Here is a 15,400-nt window from a genome sequence, read left to right as displayed (position 1 = left end):
TTTTTTTACCAAAAATATGTAGCAAAAAAACAAATTGGCCAAAAATTAAAAAAAATTTTGATATTTACATTTTTTGGGGGGGGGGGAAATTTCATATAAAAAAATGTGAAAAATATTGTTATTTTTTCAAAATAAACGCTTTTTTTTTTGTTTATAGCGCAAAAAAGTAAAAATCGCACAGGTGATCAAATACCACCAAAAGAAAGCTCTGTTTGTGGGAAAAAAAGGACGTAAATTTTGTTTGGGTACAGCGTCGCACGACCGCGCAATTGTCAGTTAAAGTCGCACAGCGCCGAATCGCAAAAAGTGGCCCAGACGTAAGACAGCAAAATCCTCCGGTGGTACAGTGGCTAATGATGGACAACAATGTGATGAACACTGAGAGCGAGGCATGGAATAATTCTCTGAATAAAGACAATAAGGCTTCCCTTCCGGAGTGGATGGAAAGGTGTAATATTAATCTTATACAGGGTTAATAGTTGGAGGAAATATGCTGGCCCTCCTGCAGACTGGGTTGGAGAAGCTCCTCTATTTTGGACAGAAATATTTATCAACAATCTCCCTCAAGAAATCTATGAAAAAAAATGATTTCCACTTTTTCAGACTGTTGGAACATTGTATGAGTTTTGACTTATGATGACTTTTCTAGTGGACACCAGCAGTGGCGTAGCGTGGGGGGTGCAGGGGGGGCCGGCCACACTGGGCGCAACATCTGGGGGGGCGCATCCTGCAATGTCACTCTGTCTGACATTATATATATTACTAACACGGTGTCAACACTGTTTGCGGCTGCCGCCATCTTTAGGCTGGGAGACAGCCGGCGGGCGCCCTATGGCTGGAAATTGCGGGTCGAGGCGGGGCGGAGCTGGACTGTGCCTCCCCTGCCCATTGGCGTAGCTTTGCAAGCCAAGCCCCGTCTGTCGGCTGCGTGTTCTGCACAGCTCAGTCAGCTCAGCGAATCAGCAGCCTTCTTTTCACTCAGCCGCCCGGCGCTGTCACAGGAATCATTCATCTCTATCTTTCCAGTTGTGGCACTCAGCCAGCACAGCGTGAAGAGGACTGAAGAGAGAGTTGTGAGAGGTGAGACCTTGAGAGATGTTTTTCTGGACTGACAGACACACAAGGCATCTAGGGAGGGAGGGAGGGAGGGAGGGAGGGAGGAGGAGGGGGGGGGGGGGAGCAGCCTGGAACGGAGAGCACTGACTGCAGTAAAGTGAAAGTGGAACTGTAGGGGGGTCAGTGTAGGTGTCAGTGAAGGGGGGTCAGTGTAGGTATCAGTAGCGGGGGCTAGTGAAGGGGGGGTCAGTGTAGGTGTCAATGTGGGGGGGGGGGGCGGGGGTCAGTGTAGGTGTCAATGTGGGGGGTCAGTGTAGGGGAGTCAGTAAAGGGGTCAGTGGAGGGGGTCAGTGAAGGGGTCAATGTAGGGGAGTCAGTAAAGGGGTCAGTGGAGGGGGTCAGTGAAGGGGTCAATGTAGGGGGGGTCAGTGTAAGGGTTCAGTGAAGGGGGGTCAATGTAGGCGGGGTCAGTGTAGGTGTCAATGTGGGGGGAGGGGGTCAGTGTAGGTGTCAGTGAAGGGGGGTCAGTTTAGGGGTCAGTGTAGGGGGTTAGTGTAGGGGGGGTCAGTGTAGAAGGGGGGTCCGTCTAGAGGTCAGTCTAGGGGCTAGTCTAGGGGGCAGGGAAGAAGGGTCAGTGAAGGGGGGTCAGTGAAGGGGTCAGTGTGGGGGGGGGTCAGTGTAGGGGTGTAATTGTAGGGGTCAGTGTAGGAATCAGGAATGTCAGTGTAGGGGTCAGTGTAGGTGTCAGTGAAGAAGGGTCAGTGAAGGGGGGGCCAGCGTATGTGTCAGTGTAGGTGTCAGTGAAGGGGTCAGTGTAGGGGGAGGTTCAGTCTAGGGGGGTTAGTGAATGAGGGGCAGGGAAGAAGGGGGGCCAGTGTAGTTGTCAGTGTAGGTGTCAGTGAAAGGGTCAGTAAAGGGGTCAGTGTGTGGTGGGGGGGGGGGTCAGTGTAGGGGTGTAAGTTTAGGGGTCAGTGAAGGTGTCAGGTAGGTCAGTGTAGGAATCAGGAATGTCAGTGTAGGGGGTCAGTGTAGTAATAAGGTAGGTCAGTGTAGTGATCAGGGTTGGTTAGTGCAGGAATCAGGTAGATCTGTGTAGGTGTCAGTATAGTAATCAGGTAGGTTAGTGTAGGAATCAGGTAAGTCTCTGTAGTGGTCAGATAGGTCTCTGTAGGTGTCAGTATAGTGATCAGGTAGGTTAGTGCAGGAAACAGGTAGGTCAGTGTAGGGGTCAGTGTAATTGTCAGGTAGGTTTTTGTAGTGATCAGGTTGGTTAGTGCAGGAATAAGGTAGGTCAGTGTAGGTGTCTGTGTAGTGGTCAGGTAGGTCTGTGTAGGTGTCAGTATAGTAATCAGGTAGGTTAGTGTAGGAATAAGGTAGGTCTCTGTAGTGGTCAGCTAGGTCAGTGTAGGTGTCAGTGTAGTGGTCTGTGTAGATTTGTGTAGGGGGCACAAATTACTTACCTTGCCCCGGGCGCTGACAACCCACGCTACGCCACTGGACACCAGTGAAAGCTAAACACCTGAATGATAGCATGTGTAATGTACTTGGTGTATCCAGGGCTGTGGACTTGTTGCCGGACTGTCAGAGGTGGGTTCTATGACTAATCGAAGCTTTTCTGGGTGCCTGGCTGTTGATTAGCTTACTGTTAATTAGAACACTGTTTAATTAGGTTGCTGTTAGCTGCTAGCTGTTCATTAGATGTACTGATGATACTACTGTTTAAAAGAGATGTAAAGCCAAAGCTGGAGTCCACTCTCTGTTGATGTCACAGATGTCAGCCCAGGCACCGTGTCGTCACAACCACGGAGTCGGGATCCGCCAGGTGCCTGGACTGATACCTGGCTTAGCCTCTTAGTCAGCTGTTGAGAGCCTGAGCCAGCCACTCCCTCTCCTCCACACAGGGCCGCTGATAGGGGGGAACACCAGTCTTCCTGTAGGGGGCCCGGGCACACAGGGGGGCCCCAACAGCATTGGGAATCGGTGCAGTCGGGCGGAGGAACAATTACAGAAGGAAGCCCTGTGCGCCTCTCTGCAGCAGCTGAAAGCCTGTTTCTCCCCCTCCTGCCAGCTTTCAGCTGCTACAGGGAGAGACACAGGGCATCATTCCTGTAATTGCTTTTCCGACACCTATCCTCCTCCCTGTTCTGCATGCTCCTGGTTCCCAAAAAAAGAAATAAAAAAATAACAATAAACATTGTAATAAAAAAACTGTAAAATAAAAAATTGTAAACATTTTTAACTTTTAAAAAATATAAAAAACAATTAAAAAGGGCTAATTCACACAGGTTCTCTGTTATGTTTGTGTCCACTAATTATGATTTTAATGTATTTTTGAAAATATTATCCTGACATATTCGGGGGGGGGGGCCCGGGGCCCCTGCCAGGTAGGCTGTATGGGGCCCCGTGATTTCTAACAGCAGCCGAGGCTCCACAGCTCAGCGATCCAATGAGCGAGGAGGGGCAGTGCGGAGAGCTGCTGACTGGCAGTTAGCAGCTCTCTACTCGGGGAGCTGTCAGAACTGAGCGTTCGCGGTATTCGATCACTCAGTTCTCAGTGTAGAGGCGCCATTGGACAGATGCTGCATCCACCTAGGTAAGTATAATTCTCAAAGAAAAAAATAAAACCATACTTCTCTTTTACATTTTGCAGTGTTTAGGATAATGTGATTAAGCTCTTATCTGATTTTGTGTGGTATAAATTCTGTGTGAATTTCCAAAAAAGAGTGCCTGTTTGCACTTAAGCTAGTGTCATCTAGTTCTTGGGTGCATTTCTCAGCTATAATACCTCGTTCCTGGTTTCAGAGTAAAGGAAGCTGTATCTTGGCAAGGGCACCCAGACGGGACGGGGGGCAGGCGGTCCATCACATATGGTATATGCATAGTTACATTGGTTCAGGCTGTACCAATGTAACTATGTGAAAATTTCCATGCCTAGAATTCTTCTTAGTCAATAAAGGGTAACTCAAGCTCCAGACTTTCTGGATTAAAGGATGGCTCACACAGTGCAACACTTTACTACTGCAAAAATATGAATAGGGATACTCACTTTTTTTTTTAAAAACCTTCCTTTGACAGGTCCCACAGAGAAATCCAAAAAATCCATTTATCACCTGGATGAGACACAGCAAGATCTGAATTGCACTCGCTACCATAATGGTGGAGAAAAGGATGATGTTAAACTCGACCACACCTTCGGGCTCGGTACAGCGACTCCAGACTTCCCTGTGGAAGAGGTAACTCCGATCCAAACTGAAAGGAGACAAGGAAAAGTTGTGAATGGTCTTGGAGATGGAGTAACATTGTGTAGTGCTGGCATGACCTGAAATAAAAAGTTCCACGTCTGCATTGTACTACATAATAGTGCTTGGCGCTTAGTTCAACGACCAGATCTGGATGAGATCTCCAATTGCCTGACACTGTCCATCGTAAATTAATTTGTAATGTCCCCAGGTCTCAAATCTCACTCTCAAGTTCCGTCTATCTCAGTAGGGGTACCTAATTAAAGTCCTTGGGCCCTGCACACCATGGAGATTCAACAGTCATGATGGCATTTCTTCCATCACAAAGCTCTCAACAGCACACTTAGGTCTTGATCTAACAGTGTTAAAAGTAAAAACTCAGCAGTACAAAGCCTCTTCCAAATTTCAGAACTCCAGTAGCAGCTCCGCTCTAGACGCCTAATAGAACATCGAGCTAACATCATTTCTTTTTAGTAGGCAAGACCAGGGGCGTAACTACAGGGGTTGCAGGGGTTGCAATCGCAACCGGGCCCCATGCTCCAGGGGGCCCGTGTGGCTCCCCTGTATACCTGGATAGGAGGGGCGGTGGGGCAGCATGTAGAGAAATCACTGTCCTCCTTTTTCCTCTTATAGCTGCAGGAGGAAAATGGAGGAGATTGGTTCCTCTGTATGCTGCCCCCGCCACTCCTCCTATCCAGTTCACTTGTGTTCTGCTGTCCTGGGCCCCTGTGTGCTCCCCTGCCCCCCCCCCCCCCCCACTGTGCTCCCTTCCCTCTCCTGACGGCTGCTGCAGGGGATGTGTCACAATAGAGAACCAGGAAGGGGTCGGTAAATATGTAATTTACCAGCTCCTTCCTTTTCTGAATGGACAGAGTCATAGTCAGTGACATTGTAAAAAAATAAAATAAAATGATAAAAAAAATAATACAATTAAAATACCAAAAAATAAAAACTACTGACACCAGTGGGTGAACTTCCAGGATCGCAAAGGTCACACTTGCGACCAGGCCCTGGCATTCCACCACCGTGGGGAGGCCCCAAGATGGCAGGAAGGGGGCCCACTGCAGAACTTGTGAAAGGGTCCCACTGCGGGACAGTAATAAAGGACCCCGCAATGAGAGTAAAGGGCCCCAGGATCAGTGGGAAGAGTCCCAGGCTTGAAGGAAAGGGCCCTGGCCAGGGGTCCCGGGGGGGCCCTTCATGGTTTTTTGCACCGGGGCCCTGAAGGTTCTAGTTACGCCTCTGGGCAAGACTGCTGCTTTGTGAATTCTATTTTAGTGTAATTCAAAAACTTGATATGACATTCGATTATTTTACTGTTACACATGGCTTTACGTGGATATCTACATACTGTAGGTTTTTCATCCACTCTCCTATTGCATGCAGTAAGTGTCTGGAACCTGGTCAGAGAGATCATTCCCCATAGGAACAATGTTGTCACATAAACCCATGGGCACATCCGCCAAAGATTCTGGTGCCTAGTGGACTATTTCAACCTGAGGGATCATCCCTGATCCCGAATCCTGATTGATTCTGTTATTGACCTAATTTTCATCTGACCTGCCTCTGGACCCCCCACCCCCTGCCTGTTTATGTATGCTGCTTACCTGTGTTACTGACCCTGGCCTAGACTCTTGACCAAGATTCTGCCTTTCAATCCCATACCTCATTATCTGCATGTTTGTAAGGGTAGGAAGTTGAGGTGTTCGTCAGGTCCTCTGTGTTTCTCTCCTCGTTGGGCGTCAAGCAAGGGTCACATGAGAGGCCTACCCTGGGGTGGGTTCTTCTGGGCTATGCTAGGCACTTTGTACAGAGTCACTGCCATACACATGGGGTAACTTTACTTACAGTGCCTTGCGAAAGTATTCGGCCCCCCTTGAACTTTGCGACCTTTTGCCACATTTCAGGCTTCAAACTTAAAGATATAAAACTGTAATTTTTTGTGAAGAATCAACAACAAGTGGGACACAATCATGAAGTGGAACGAAATTTATTGGATATTTCAAACTTTTTTAACAAATAAAAAACTGAAAAATTGGGTGTGCAAAATTATTCAGCCCCCTTAAGTTAATACTTTGTAGCGCCACCTTTTGCTGCGATTACAGCTGTAAGTCGCTTGGGGTATGTCTCTATCAGTTTTGCACATCGAGAGACTGAAATTTTTGCCCATTCCTCCTTGCAAAACAGCTCGAGCTCAGTGAGGTTGGATGGAGAGCATTTGTGAACAGCAGTTTTCAGTTCTTTCTACAGATTCTCGATTGGATTCAGGTCTGGACTTTGACTTGGCCATTCTAACACCTGGATATGTTTATTTGTGAACCATTCCATTGTAGATTTTGCTTTATGTTTTGGATCATTGTCTTGTTGGAAGACAAATCTCTGTCCCAGTCTCAGGTCTTTTGCAGACTCCATCAGGTTTTCTTCCAGAATGGTCCTGTATTTGGCTCCATCCATCTTCCCATCAATTTTAACCATCTTCCCTGTCCCTGCTGAAGAAAAGCAGGCCCAAACCATGATGCTGCCACCACCATGTTTGACAGTGGGGATGGTGTGCTCAGGGTGATGAGCTGTGTTGCTTTTACGCCAAACATAACCTTTTGCATTGTTGCCAAAAAGTTTGATTTTGGTTTCATCTGACCAGAGCACCTTCTTCCACATGTTTGGTGTCTCCCAGTTGGCTTGTGGCAAACTTTAAACAACACTTTTTATGGATATCTTTAAGAAATGGCTTTCTTCTTGCCACTCTTCCATAAAGGCCAGATTTGTGCAGTATACGACTGATTGTTGTCCTATGGACAGAGTTTCCCACCTCAGCTGTAGATCTCTGCAGCTCATCCAGAGTGATCATGGACCTCTTGGCTGCATCTCTGATCAGTCTTCTCCTTGTATGAGCTAAAATTTTAGAGGGACGGCCAGGTCTTCGTAGATTTGCAGTGGTCTGATGCTCCTTCCATTTCAATATTATCGCTTGCACAGTGCTCCTTGGGATGTTTAAAGCTTGGGAAATCTTTTTATATCCAAATCCGGCTTTAAACTTCTCTACAACAGTATCTCGGACCTGCCTGGTGTGTCCCTTGTTCTTCATGATGCTCTCTGCGCTATAAACGGACCTCTGAGACTATCACAGTGCAGGTACATTTATACAGAGACTTGATTACACACAGGTGGATTCTATTTATCATCATTAGTCATTTACGTCAACATTGGATCATTCAGAGATCCTCACTGAACTTATGGAGAGAGTTTGCTGCAAAGTAAAGGGGCTAAATAATTTTGCACGCCCAATTTTTCAGTTTTTTATTTGTTAAAATATCCAATAAATTTTGTTCCACTTCATGATTGTGTCCCACTTGTTGTTGATTCTTCACAAAAAATTACAGTTTTATATCTTTATGTTTGAAGCCTGAAATGTGGCAAAAGGTTGCAAAGTTCAAGGGGGGCCGAATACTTTCGCAAGGCACTGTAAGCCACATTTATGACCCAGACAGATGACTAAACATGAACGAACTCTAATAAACTCTCTTGATGTACTCTTCATCACTACAGTCACTTGGGTCAGCACACCTTAGACAGTGACCTGTCTCCCATGCCCACAGACCCCCACAACCACTGGCCAAGGTTTTGGGGAAGAGGCCCTTGTCCCCATCAACATGGGGACAAGGTACTTTGGGGGGGGGGGGGGCAGAGCCCTCCTTACCCAAAGTAGTCCCCTGTGTTAAGGGCATGTAGCCTAGTATGGTTCAAGAGGGGGATAGTCGCCCACTCACCCCCCCATCCCCATCCTGACCTGCCTGGCTGCATGCATGGATAAGGATCTGGTAAAGATTTTGCGGGGACCTCATGCCATTTTTTTTTTTTAAATCTTGGCGTGGGGGTTTACCTCAAAATTTAAACCAGACCTAGAGGTGGATTTGGGGGGAGCCCACGTCATTTTATTTTAAATATTGGAGTGGGGTTCCCCTTAAAATCAATACCAGACCCTTAGGTCCTGGTATGGATTGGGGGAACCCCCACACCATTTTTTTTTCACATCTTATTATTGCAAGCAATGGTTTTTTACATTCAGCTGTCAGCAGCGAACCCCGCTGACAGCTGATGATCTTATTGTCTGTTAAGGATGCTGCGGCCAGCTTCCTGGGCCGCTCCTTAACAACCAGCTATTTACTGGTTGTTAAGAACCCTGGCGGCCCTGCTCTTGAGTGAGACTGGGCTCTTAACGCTGCCTGAGCACAGCAACATTACGGTCCCCTGTCCCTCGAAAATGGGGTAATGTTTGTTAGGCAATGTAGGCGGCCGTGAGGCCTTAAGCGACCGCCTAATTTGTCTAATTAAAGAGCCACCTCTGCTTACACACTGCCAACCTCTGCTCATCTCCTGCTCGTGATTTGGTGCCTTCTGGTCAACTGTTACAGAGCTTGCCTTGTGGCCCGTCTCTGATCTCTACTGCTCTTGGTGCAGTCAGGGTGCCCTCATCACTGCTTACCTGACACCAGTGCACCAAAGTTCCCCCTACCTACCCACAGCCAGTGTACAGCAGTGTGACAAAAAAAGGCATGGAGGATCACCTGGCCCCTTTTTAATTAGTTTTATTGCAGTAAACCTCGAGTAAAAAGAAAGCTGCACATGTTGGAGTTAATTCTGCATACTGGAGTTCAGCAGTCCTTAGATGTGGTTGTGGCTGAATTCGTTTTCACTTTTCAGATATTTATTTCTATGTTTTCACTTGGTAATCTTGGAAATAACAACCTTCTTGTTATAGGATGATTACACTCTGTTCTCCACTGTATCTATGGAGGGAGACATTGTTTTTACCCAGGCCAGGGCCAGGACAAGAGGTGGGTAGGAGGGACCCTGGCCTGGGCGCAATGGTTTTTTGCAGGGATTTGGGCGCCCTTATCCTAACCGTAAGGGATGGAGGGGCCCAGTTTGGCATCTTTGCCCTAGGCGCTGGATGGGCTTGTCCCAGCACTGACCCAGGCTGAACCTCAAAGGAGTCCTCCTCTCTTCACCTCCATTATCTGGGAGTTGATGAGATCAATAGTTTACAGACAGACAGATAAGTTATTTGTGCTTTCTTTTAAGCGTACAGAAAGTGACAAGGACACTGATTTTCTGGCATATTAAATGTATTTTCTGTACTTGCTAAAATGTTCTCAGCCTGAAAAAAAAAAAATAAATTAATGCAAGCACCACATGTTGGGACTGGTGAATATCAATATACAACACGTTGGTTGTGGAGTTTATTTCTACTATAAGGCCTAATTTTAGCTAAAAACACAAACAGGAAAATCAGCACAAGGGACATAGCTTAGAGTTAGTATGATGGGTCCCTTATGTTGATTCTTGTTTTAGGGGAGATCTTCTGTTTCTACCCTGACTTCCCATCCCCATTGGATTCTTCTGGTGCTGCAGGTGTAATATAACTAAAGGGCTGTCAGGAGCTCTCATCGACAGAGCTTGACTATGCCTGCCCTTTCCTGGCAGATCTGTAATTCATAGAAGCCTTTCTACAGCTTCTATGAATGACAAGCAATCTCAGAATAGGGGATGGGCACATGATTGAAAGCCCCCCCCCCCTCCGTTTAGAGATTCTGTTTTCAGAGAAGCTGTAGTAAGGAGAGCTGAAGATTTCTCCTAAAACAAAAAGAATCAACACAAGGGACACATGGTACTAACTGTAACTTATGTCCCTTGTTCTGATTTTTATGTTTGTGTTTATGTTTGTGTTTTTAGCTATTCTCAGGCTTTAAGATGCTTTGATCACACTCACTCGAGGAATTCTCTTTCCACTTTGAAGGGGCTGGTCCATCGCTGAACTCCTGAAATGAACTGGTAGTAGCACTTAGGTCCATGGACCAGGCCCAGCAGGGAAGTCACAAAGCCATAGATGGAGCCGCCCACTGCCACCGCTGACATGACCGCAGAGACCAACATCTAGGGAAGAAGGAGTGGAGAGTGATATCAGGATAACGCTCTTGTACACTGTTTCCTAACATGGGGCCCAATGTGAAGGGAAATGGAACACTTTTATGGTACACTACATGGGTCTAGTATGATGGGAAATGGAACACTCTAATGGTACCCTACTTGGAGTCCAGTGTGAAGGGAAATTTTGCACTTCAATGGTACCCTACATGGGTCCAGTATGAAGGGAACTGGAACACTCCAATGATACCCTACACGGGTCCAGTATGAAGGGAAAAGAAACACTCCAATGGTACCCTACATGGGTCTAGTGTGAAGGGAAAGGAACCACTCTGATGGTACCCTGCATGGGTCCAGTATGAAGGAAAAGGTAATACTCTAATGATACCCTTCATTGAGTCCAGTATGAAGGGAAATGGAACACCCTACATGAGGTCCAGCATAAGTGAAATGGAACACTCAAATGGTACCGTACTTAGAGTCCAGTATGAAGGGAAATAGTGCACTCAAATGGTACCCTACATGAGTCCAGTTAGAAGGGAAAAAAGAACACTACAATGGTACCCTACGTGGGTCCAGCATGATGAAATGGAACAATCAAATGGTACCCTACTTGGAGTCCAGTATGAAGGAAAATGGAACACTCCAATGGTACCCTACATGGGATCCAGTATTAAGGGCAAATGGAACACTCTAATGGTAGCATACAGGGGGTTCATTGTAAAGGGAAATGGAACACTGCAAGTGCTGGAATTCATTGGCAAATCTGAGGACATCAGTGCAAGGGTACATGGATTTCTTATGGAGATGTCCGGAGACAGAAGAAGCTAGTGAATACCTGAACTTTCAAACATCCAGTCTAAAGTGAAACAGCAGTTTTGTATTGGTCAGTTTCATGTGAACCATATTTAAAGACTAGCAATCTAATTGCTTTTCGTCGGTGAACATGAATGGAGATAATATCCTTATAAGTTGGTGAAACAATCATAATTTCCATTTCTCTTGAAAAATTAGAGATATGAAATGGGCCCCTTTAAATTATCTACAGTGTGTTCTCTTACCCCACATCGGTTGTTGCATGTTCCACGTCGGCCCACACATTGGATACAGATGGCTGGAATTAACACCTACAAGACAAAGAATAGGAGTCAATCAATTTAATGCAACCTATTATAGAGCTCCCCAATCTTCTCCAGGCCCTTACTCAAATTCCTGCTTAAAGTTGAACTCCAGAATAAGTAAATATTGCCTAATTTTTTTTCTTTTTGAATCTTGGTGTGCTTTGTGCATTTCCTCCAGATGTATGCAATAATCCTGCGTGAGATTTTCCTGTTTCTTGCTCACTTCTGCTTTCTCTCCTTGTGCAGGGTGACTGGTCTTGTCTCCGCCCCCTCCTCTGGTTCTCTGCAGGCATCCTGTAGTGGGTGGGCCTTCTGGGCCCCTCCCACAGCTCTGCTCTCTGCACAGGCTATGTACAGCACAGTAATGATATTGCTGCTACTTTTACAAGGTAATAACTGCGTTAGCAAAAGCAAGAGGTATATTTAAATCATTGTGGCTATACCAAAATACATTTTAAAAAATGGTCAGAGTTCAGCTTTAACCACTTTACCACCGGAGGATTTTGCTGTCTTACGTCCAGGCCACTTTTTGCGATTCGGCACTGTGCGAGTTTAACTGACAATTGCACGGTCATGCAACGCCATACCCAAACGAAATTTACGTCCTTTTTTTCCCACAAACAGAGCTTTCTTTTGGTGGTATTTGATCACCTGTGCGATTTTCATTTTTTGCGATATTAATTAAAAAAAGCGACAATTTTGAAAAAGTAACAATATTTTTCTTCTTTGCCAGTTAAAAAATATCCAATATATTAAATTTTTGTCATATATTTAGGCCAAAATGTATTTAGCTACATGTCTTTGACAAAAAAATTCTCAATGAGCATATTTTTAACCGCTTTATGACCGGAAGGTCCTGACAAGGCCATATTTTACGATTTGGCACTGTGTTACTTTAATGGACAATTGTGCGGTCGTGCAAGGCTGTACCCAAATTAAATTTATGTCTTTTTTCCCCCCACAAATAGAGCTTTCTTTTGGTGGTATTTGATCACCTGTGCGATTTTTACTTTTTGCGCTATAAACAAAAAAAGAGCAACAATTTTTAAAAAATAACAATATTTTTCACATTTTTTTATATGAAATTCCCCCCCTTCCCCAAAAAATGTAAAAATCAAAATTTTTTATAATTTTAGGTCAATTTGTTTTCTGCTACATATTTTTGGTAAAATAAAATCGCAATAAGCGTATTTTCATTGGTTTGCGCAAAAGTTATTGCGTTTACTATCTAAGGGAAAGATTTCTGTCATTTTTGGCGTTTTTTTTTTTTTTTTGGAGTAATGGCGGCGATCTGCGATTTTTTTTTTTGCGGGACTTCGACATTGCGGCAGACAGATCGGAACCTTGACTGACATTTTTGACACTTTTGGGGGTACCAGTGACATTACTACAGTAATCAGTGCTATACATATGCACTGTTACTGTTAAAATACACTGGCAGGGAAGGGGTTAATTTTTATTGGAGAGGGAGGGGTTAATGTATGCCTGGTGCTTACTAACGTGAGTGGGGGGAGGTGAGTGAGTGACACAGGGACAGATCGCAAGTTTAGCTATGCTAAATCCTGTAATCTGTCCCTGCCTGTCACTTTGGAGATCCTGCAACAAAAATTGGGTATACTGGCGCTCCCAGACTGGGTTTGGGTAGGCTGCAGCCCGGACATGGACTTTTAGCTGATGGTGGATTTCTTTGGGCATCGTCTGTCCCTACCTTCCCATCCTTGATCTCTGGTCACCTGCACCACAGCGCCAGGATTTTTGTACGAATCACTTAGGAGATCCGCCCGCTTTGTTTACACAAGCGGGCGGATCTCCACACTAGATCCCCGACGATCGGGGAAGAGCAGCGGTGATCACCGCCACTCCTCCCCTGGCCCGACTCCCGCTGTAACTGAATACAGCGGGAGCGAGCCTCCGGCGGCGCGCGCGCGCCGCCGAGAGTGGGGAATGTCTGGTGACGTAGGTCTACGTCGCCAGACGATAACGAGCCACTTTGCCGCAGTACAGTCAACGTGACTGGTCGGCAAGTGGTTAAAGTGCCCAAAAAAAAAGTTATATATGACACAGTAGGTCACTAGCATTACCTTGCAAAATGCACTAACGTTTTGTTTTTTCAGAGTCCCCCCTGTAACATGTTTTTTTACCTACTTTACTTGCAAGTAGGTTCATTTTTTTTCTAATTCCTGTAGTAGACCAACATGTGGATGATCCTCCTCATCACATTTGACCAGCAGAGAAAACAGCCTAAGAACATTCGACCAGAAGAGAAAACATCCTAAGAATATGAAATTTTGCCCCATTCTCACAACAATCAAATAATTTGCACAGAATGAATATATATGTGTGGTTCTGTTGGATGAATAGCTATGCAAATTTTTAATAAATACACCCCATTTGTAAAGTCCAAAGTAGATCCCGGACCTTGGACATGGAGCATATTTATAAAACAGTAAATGTGATTTTCACCAAATTTTTGCTGGTGGTTATTCTTTTACTGACATTTACTACAAATGCATCAGGAAGATTCATCTGCAGTGAATGTTTGGTCCATGTAAGGTTCACTGCTTTATGAATATGTCCCAAAAGTATCTGGGCTCTCCTCATTGTGCACCAGGATTTTATTGCTGTCTATATCCTCACGAGAGATTTCCCTTATATCCTGTGATGGGTGTTATACAGAACAGGAAGAGAAGAAAAAGTACCCCAGTGTCGATGCAAACTGTATTTAAAACTTGAAAAAAGTTCTTAGCCTTCCACAGAATTGTCAAAACCTATAACAAAAAAGTTTGGGCTGAAACTAGCATTTAACTTGGCCAACAAGCAGCCCCCAGTAAAAAAGAAAAAAATTCAAAAAATATTTTTAAAGGAAGAGAAGTTACAGTAATTCCCAGCTCTGGGCTCACCAGAGAACCCCCACTTGTCCCTACCCATAAAGGAGCACACCCTAAAATCTTTATACTCACTTTTGTTTCAAGTGTCCTCAGTCTGGGCCAGTGACATTACATGTCCACTTTCACCTCTTGTTCCATCGATGGTGGGCAGATCCTAAATGCTTCAGCATTCTCCTCTAAAGGCCAGGGCAGAAGGTAGATCCTTGATACCCAGGGCTCATAGGAAGTGGGTTGAACAACACTTGGAGTCATTGGACTTACTAGAGGAGTGCTGCAGCATAGGCGGCTCTCTAATTAGGCAAATTAGGCGGTAGCCTAAGGCCTCGCACCTACAGGGGCCTCGCGGCCAGTGGTGGAGCGACAACATTTAGAAGGATGTAGTCAGGGAAATCTCCCAAGTAAAAGATTGTTTTAAATCCTCGGATATAAAAGTTGGAGCAGTGTGCTGCAGTCCCTTCACTGCGGCTGCCAGGTGTCTGTTGTCCGCTGACACTTACCCCGCCTTCTCTGCCTGAGGATTGGACATCTGATCATGTAATCCTAAGATGTGGAGGAATCGGTGGGCGTGTACCTGCATCAGTAGGAAGTGACTGCCCGGTCAGCTCACTCTGCTATCATCGGTTGTTGCTCTGGGAGGAGAGCTCTGCCCTGGCCCAGGAACATACAGGTAACCAGGCCCCGACTTGTCACTCTGCAGGCTGGTCATAGATTTGTGTCTACTATGCAAAGGGTGTGAGTAGCCCCAGGGAAGTTGGAAGAGTCTTAGAATGGTTAGTGGAGGAGGAGGAGAAGAGGAAGGCCCTGGGTGGCTGGGGGAGAAGAGGGTGGCTGGAAGAGAAAGAGAGGGTCCCTGGGTGGCTAGGGGAAAAGGAGAGGGTCCCTGGGTGGCTAGGGGAAAAGGAGAGGGTCCCTGGGTGGTTAGGGGAAAAGGAGAGGGCCCCTGGGTGGCTAGGGGAAAGGAGAGGGCCCCTGGGTAGCTAGGGGAAAAGGAGAGGGCCCCTGGGTGGCTAGGGAAGAGGAAAGGGCCCCTGGGTGGCCAGGGGAAGAGAAAAGGGCCCCTGGGTGGCCAGAGGAAGAGGAAAGGGCCCCTAGGTGGCTGAAGGAGAAGGAGAGGGCACCTGGGTGGCTGAAGGAGAGGGCCCCTGGGTGGCTGAAGGAGAGGGCCCCTGGG

General features: G+C 46.1%; 1 protein-coding gene across 1 annotated transcript in view; it reads right to left on the bottom strand.

Moving 5' to 3' along the window:
• Positions 1–946: 946 nt before the first annotated feature.
• LOC309554692 (transmembrane 4 L6 family member 5-like) overlaps positions 947–15,400 on the bottom strand; it is a gene marked incomplete at both ends in the record, with an annotated part of 55,581 nt that continues 41,127 nt past the window's right edge. The window contains 4 exons of the mRNA XM_082256399.1: positions 947–1,059; positions 4,103–4,305; positions 10,066–10,229; positions 11,282–11,347. Coding sequence (XP_082112525.1) covers positions 947–1,059; positions 4,103–4,305; positions 10,066–10,229; positions 11,282–11,347 — 546 coding nt within the window. The remainder of the gene's footprint in view (positions 1,060–4,102; positions 4,306–10,065; positions 10,230–11,281; positions 11,348–15,400) is intronic.

This window comes from Pelophylax lessonae (genome assembly GCF_965119305.1).
Source record: "Pelophylax lessonae genome assembly, chromosome: 4".
Lineage (NCBI taxonomy): Eukaryota > Metazoa > Chordata > Amphibia > Anura > Ranidae > Pelophylax > Pelophylax lessonae.
This window is presented reverse-complemented; position numbering and strand designations above follow the sequence as displayed.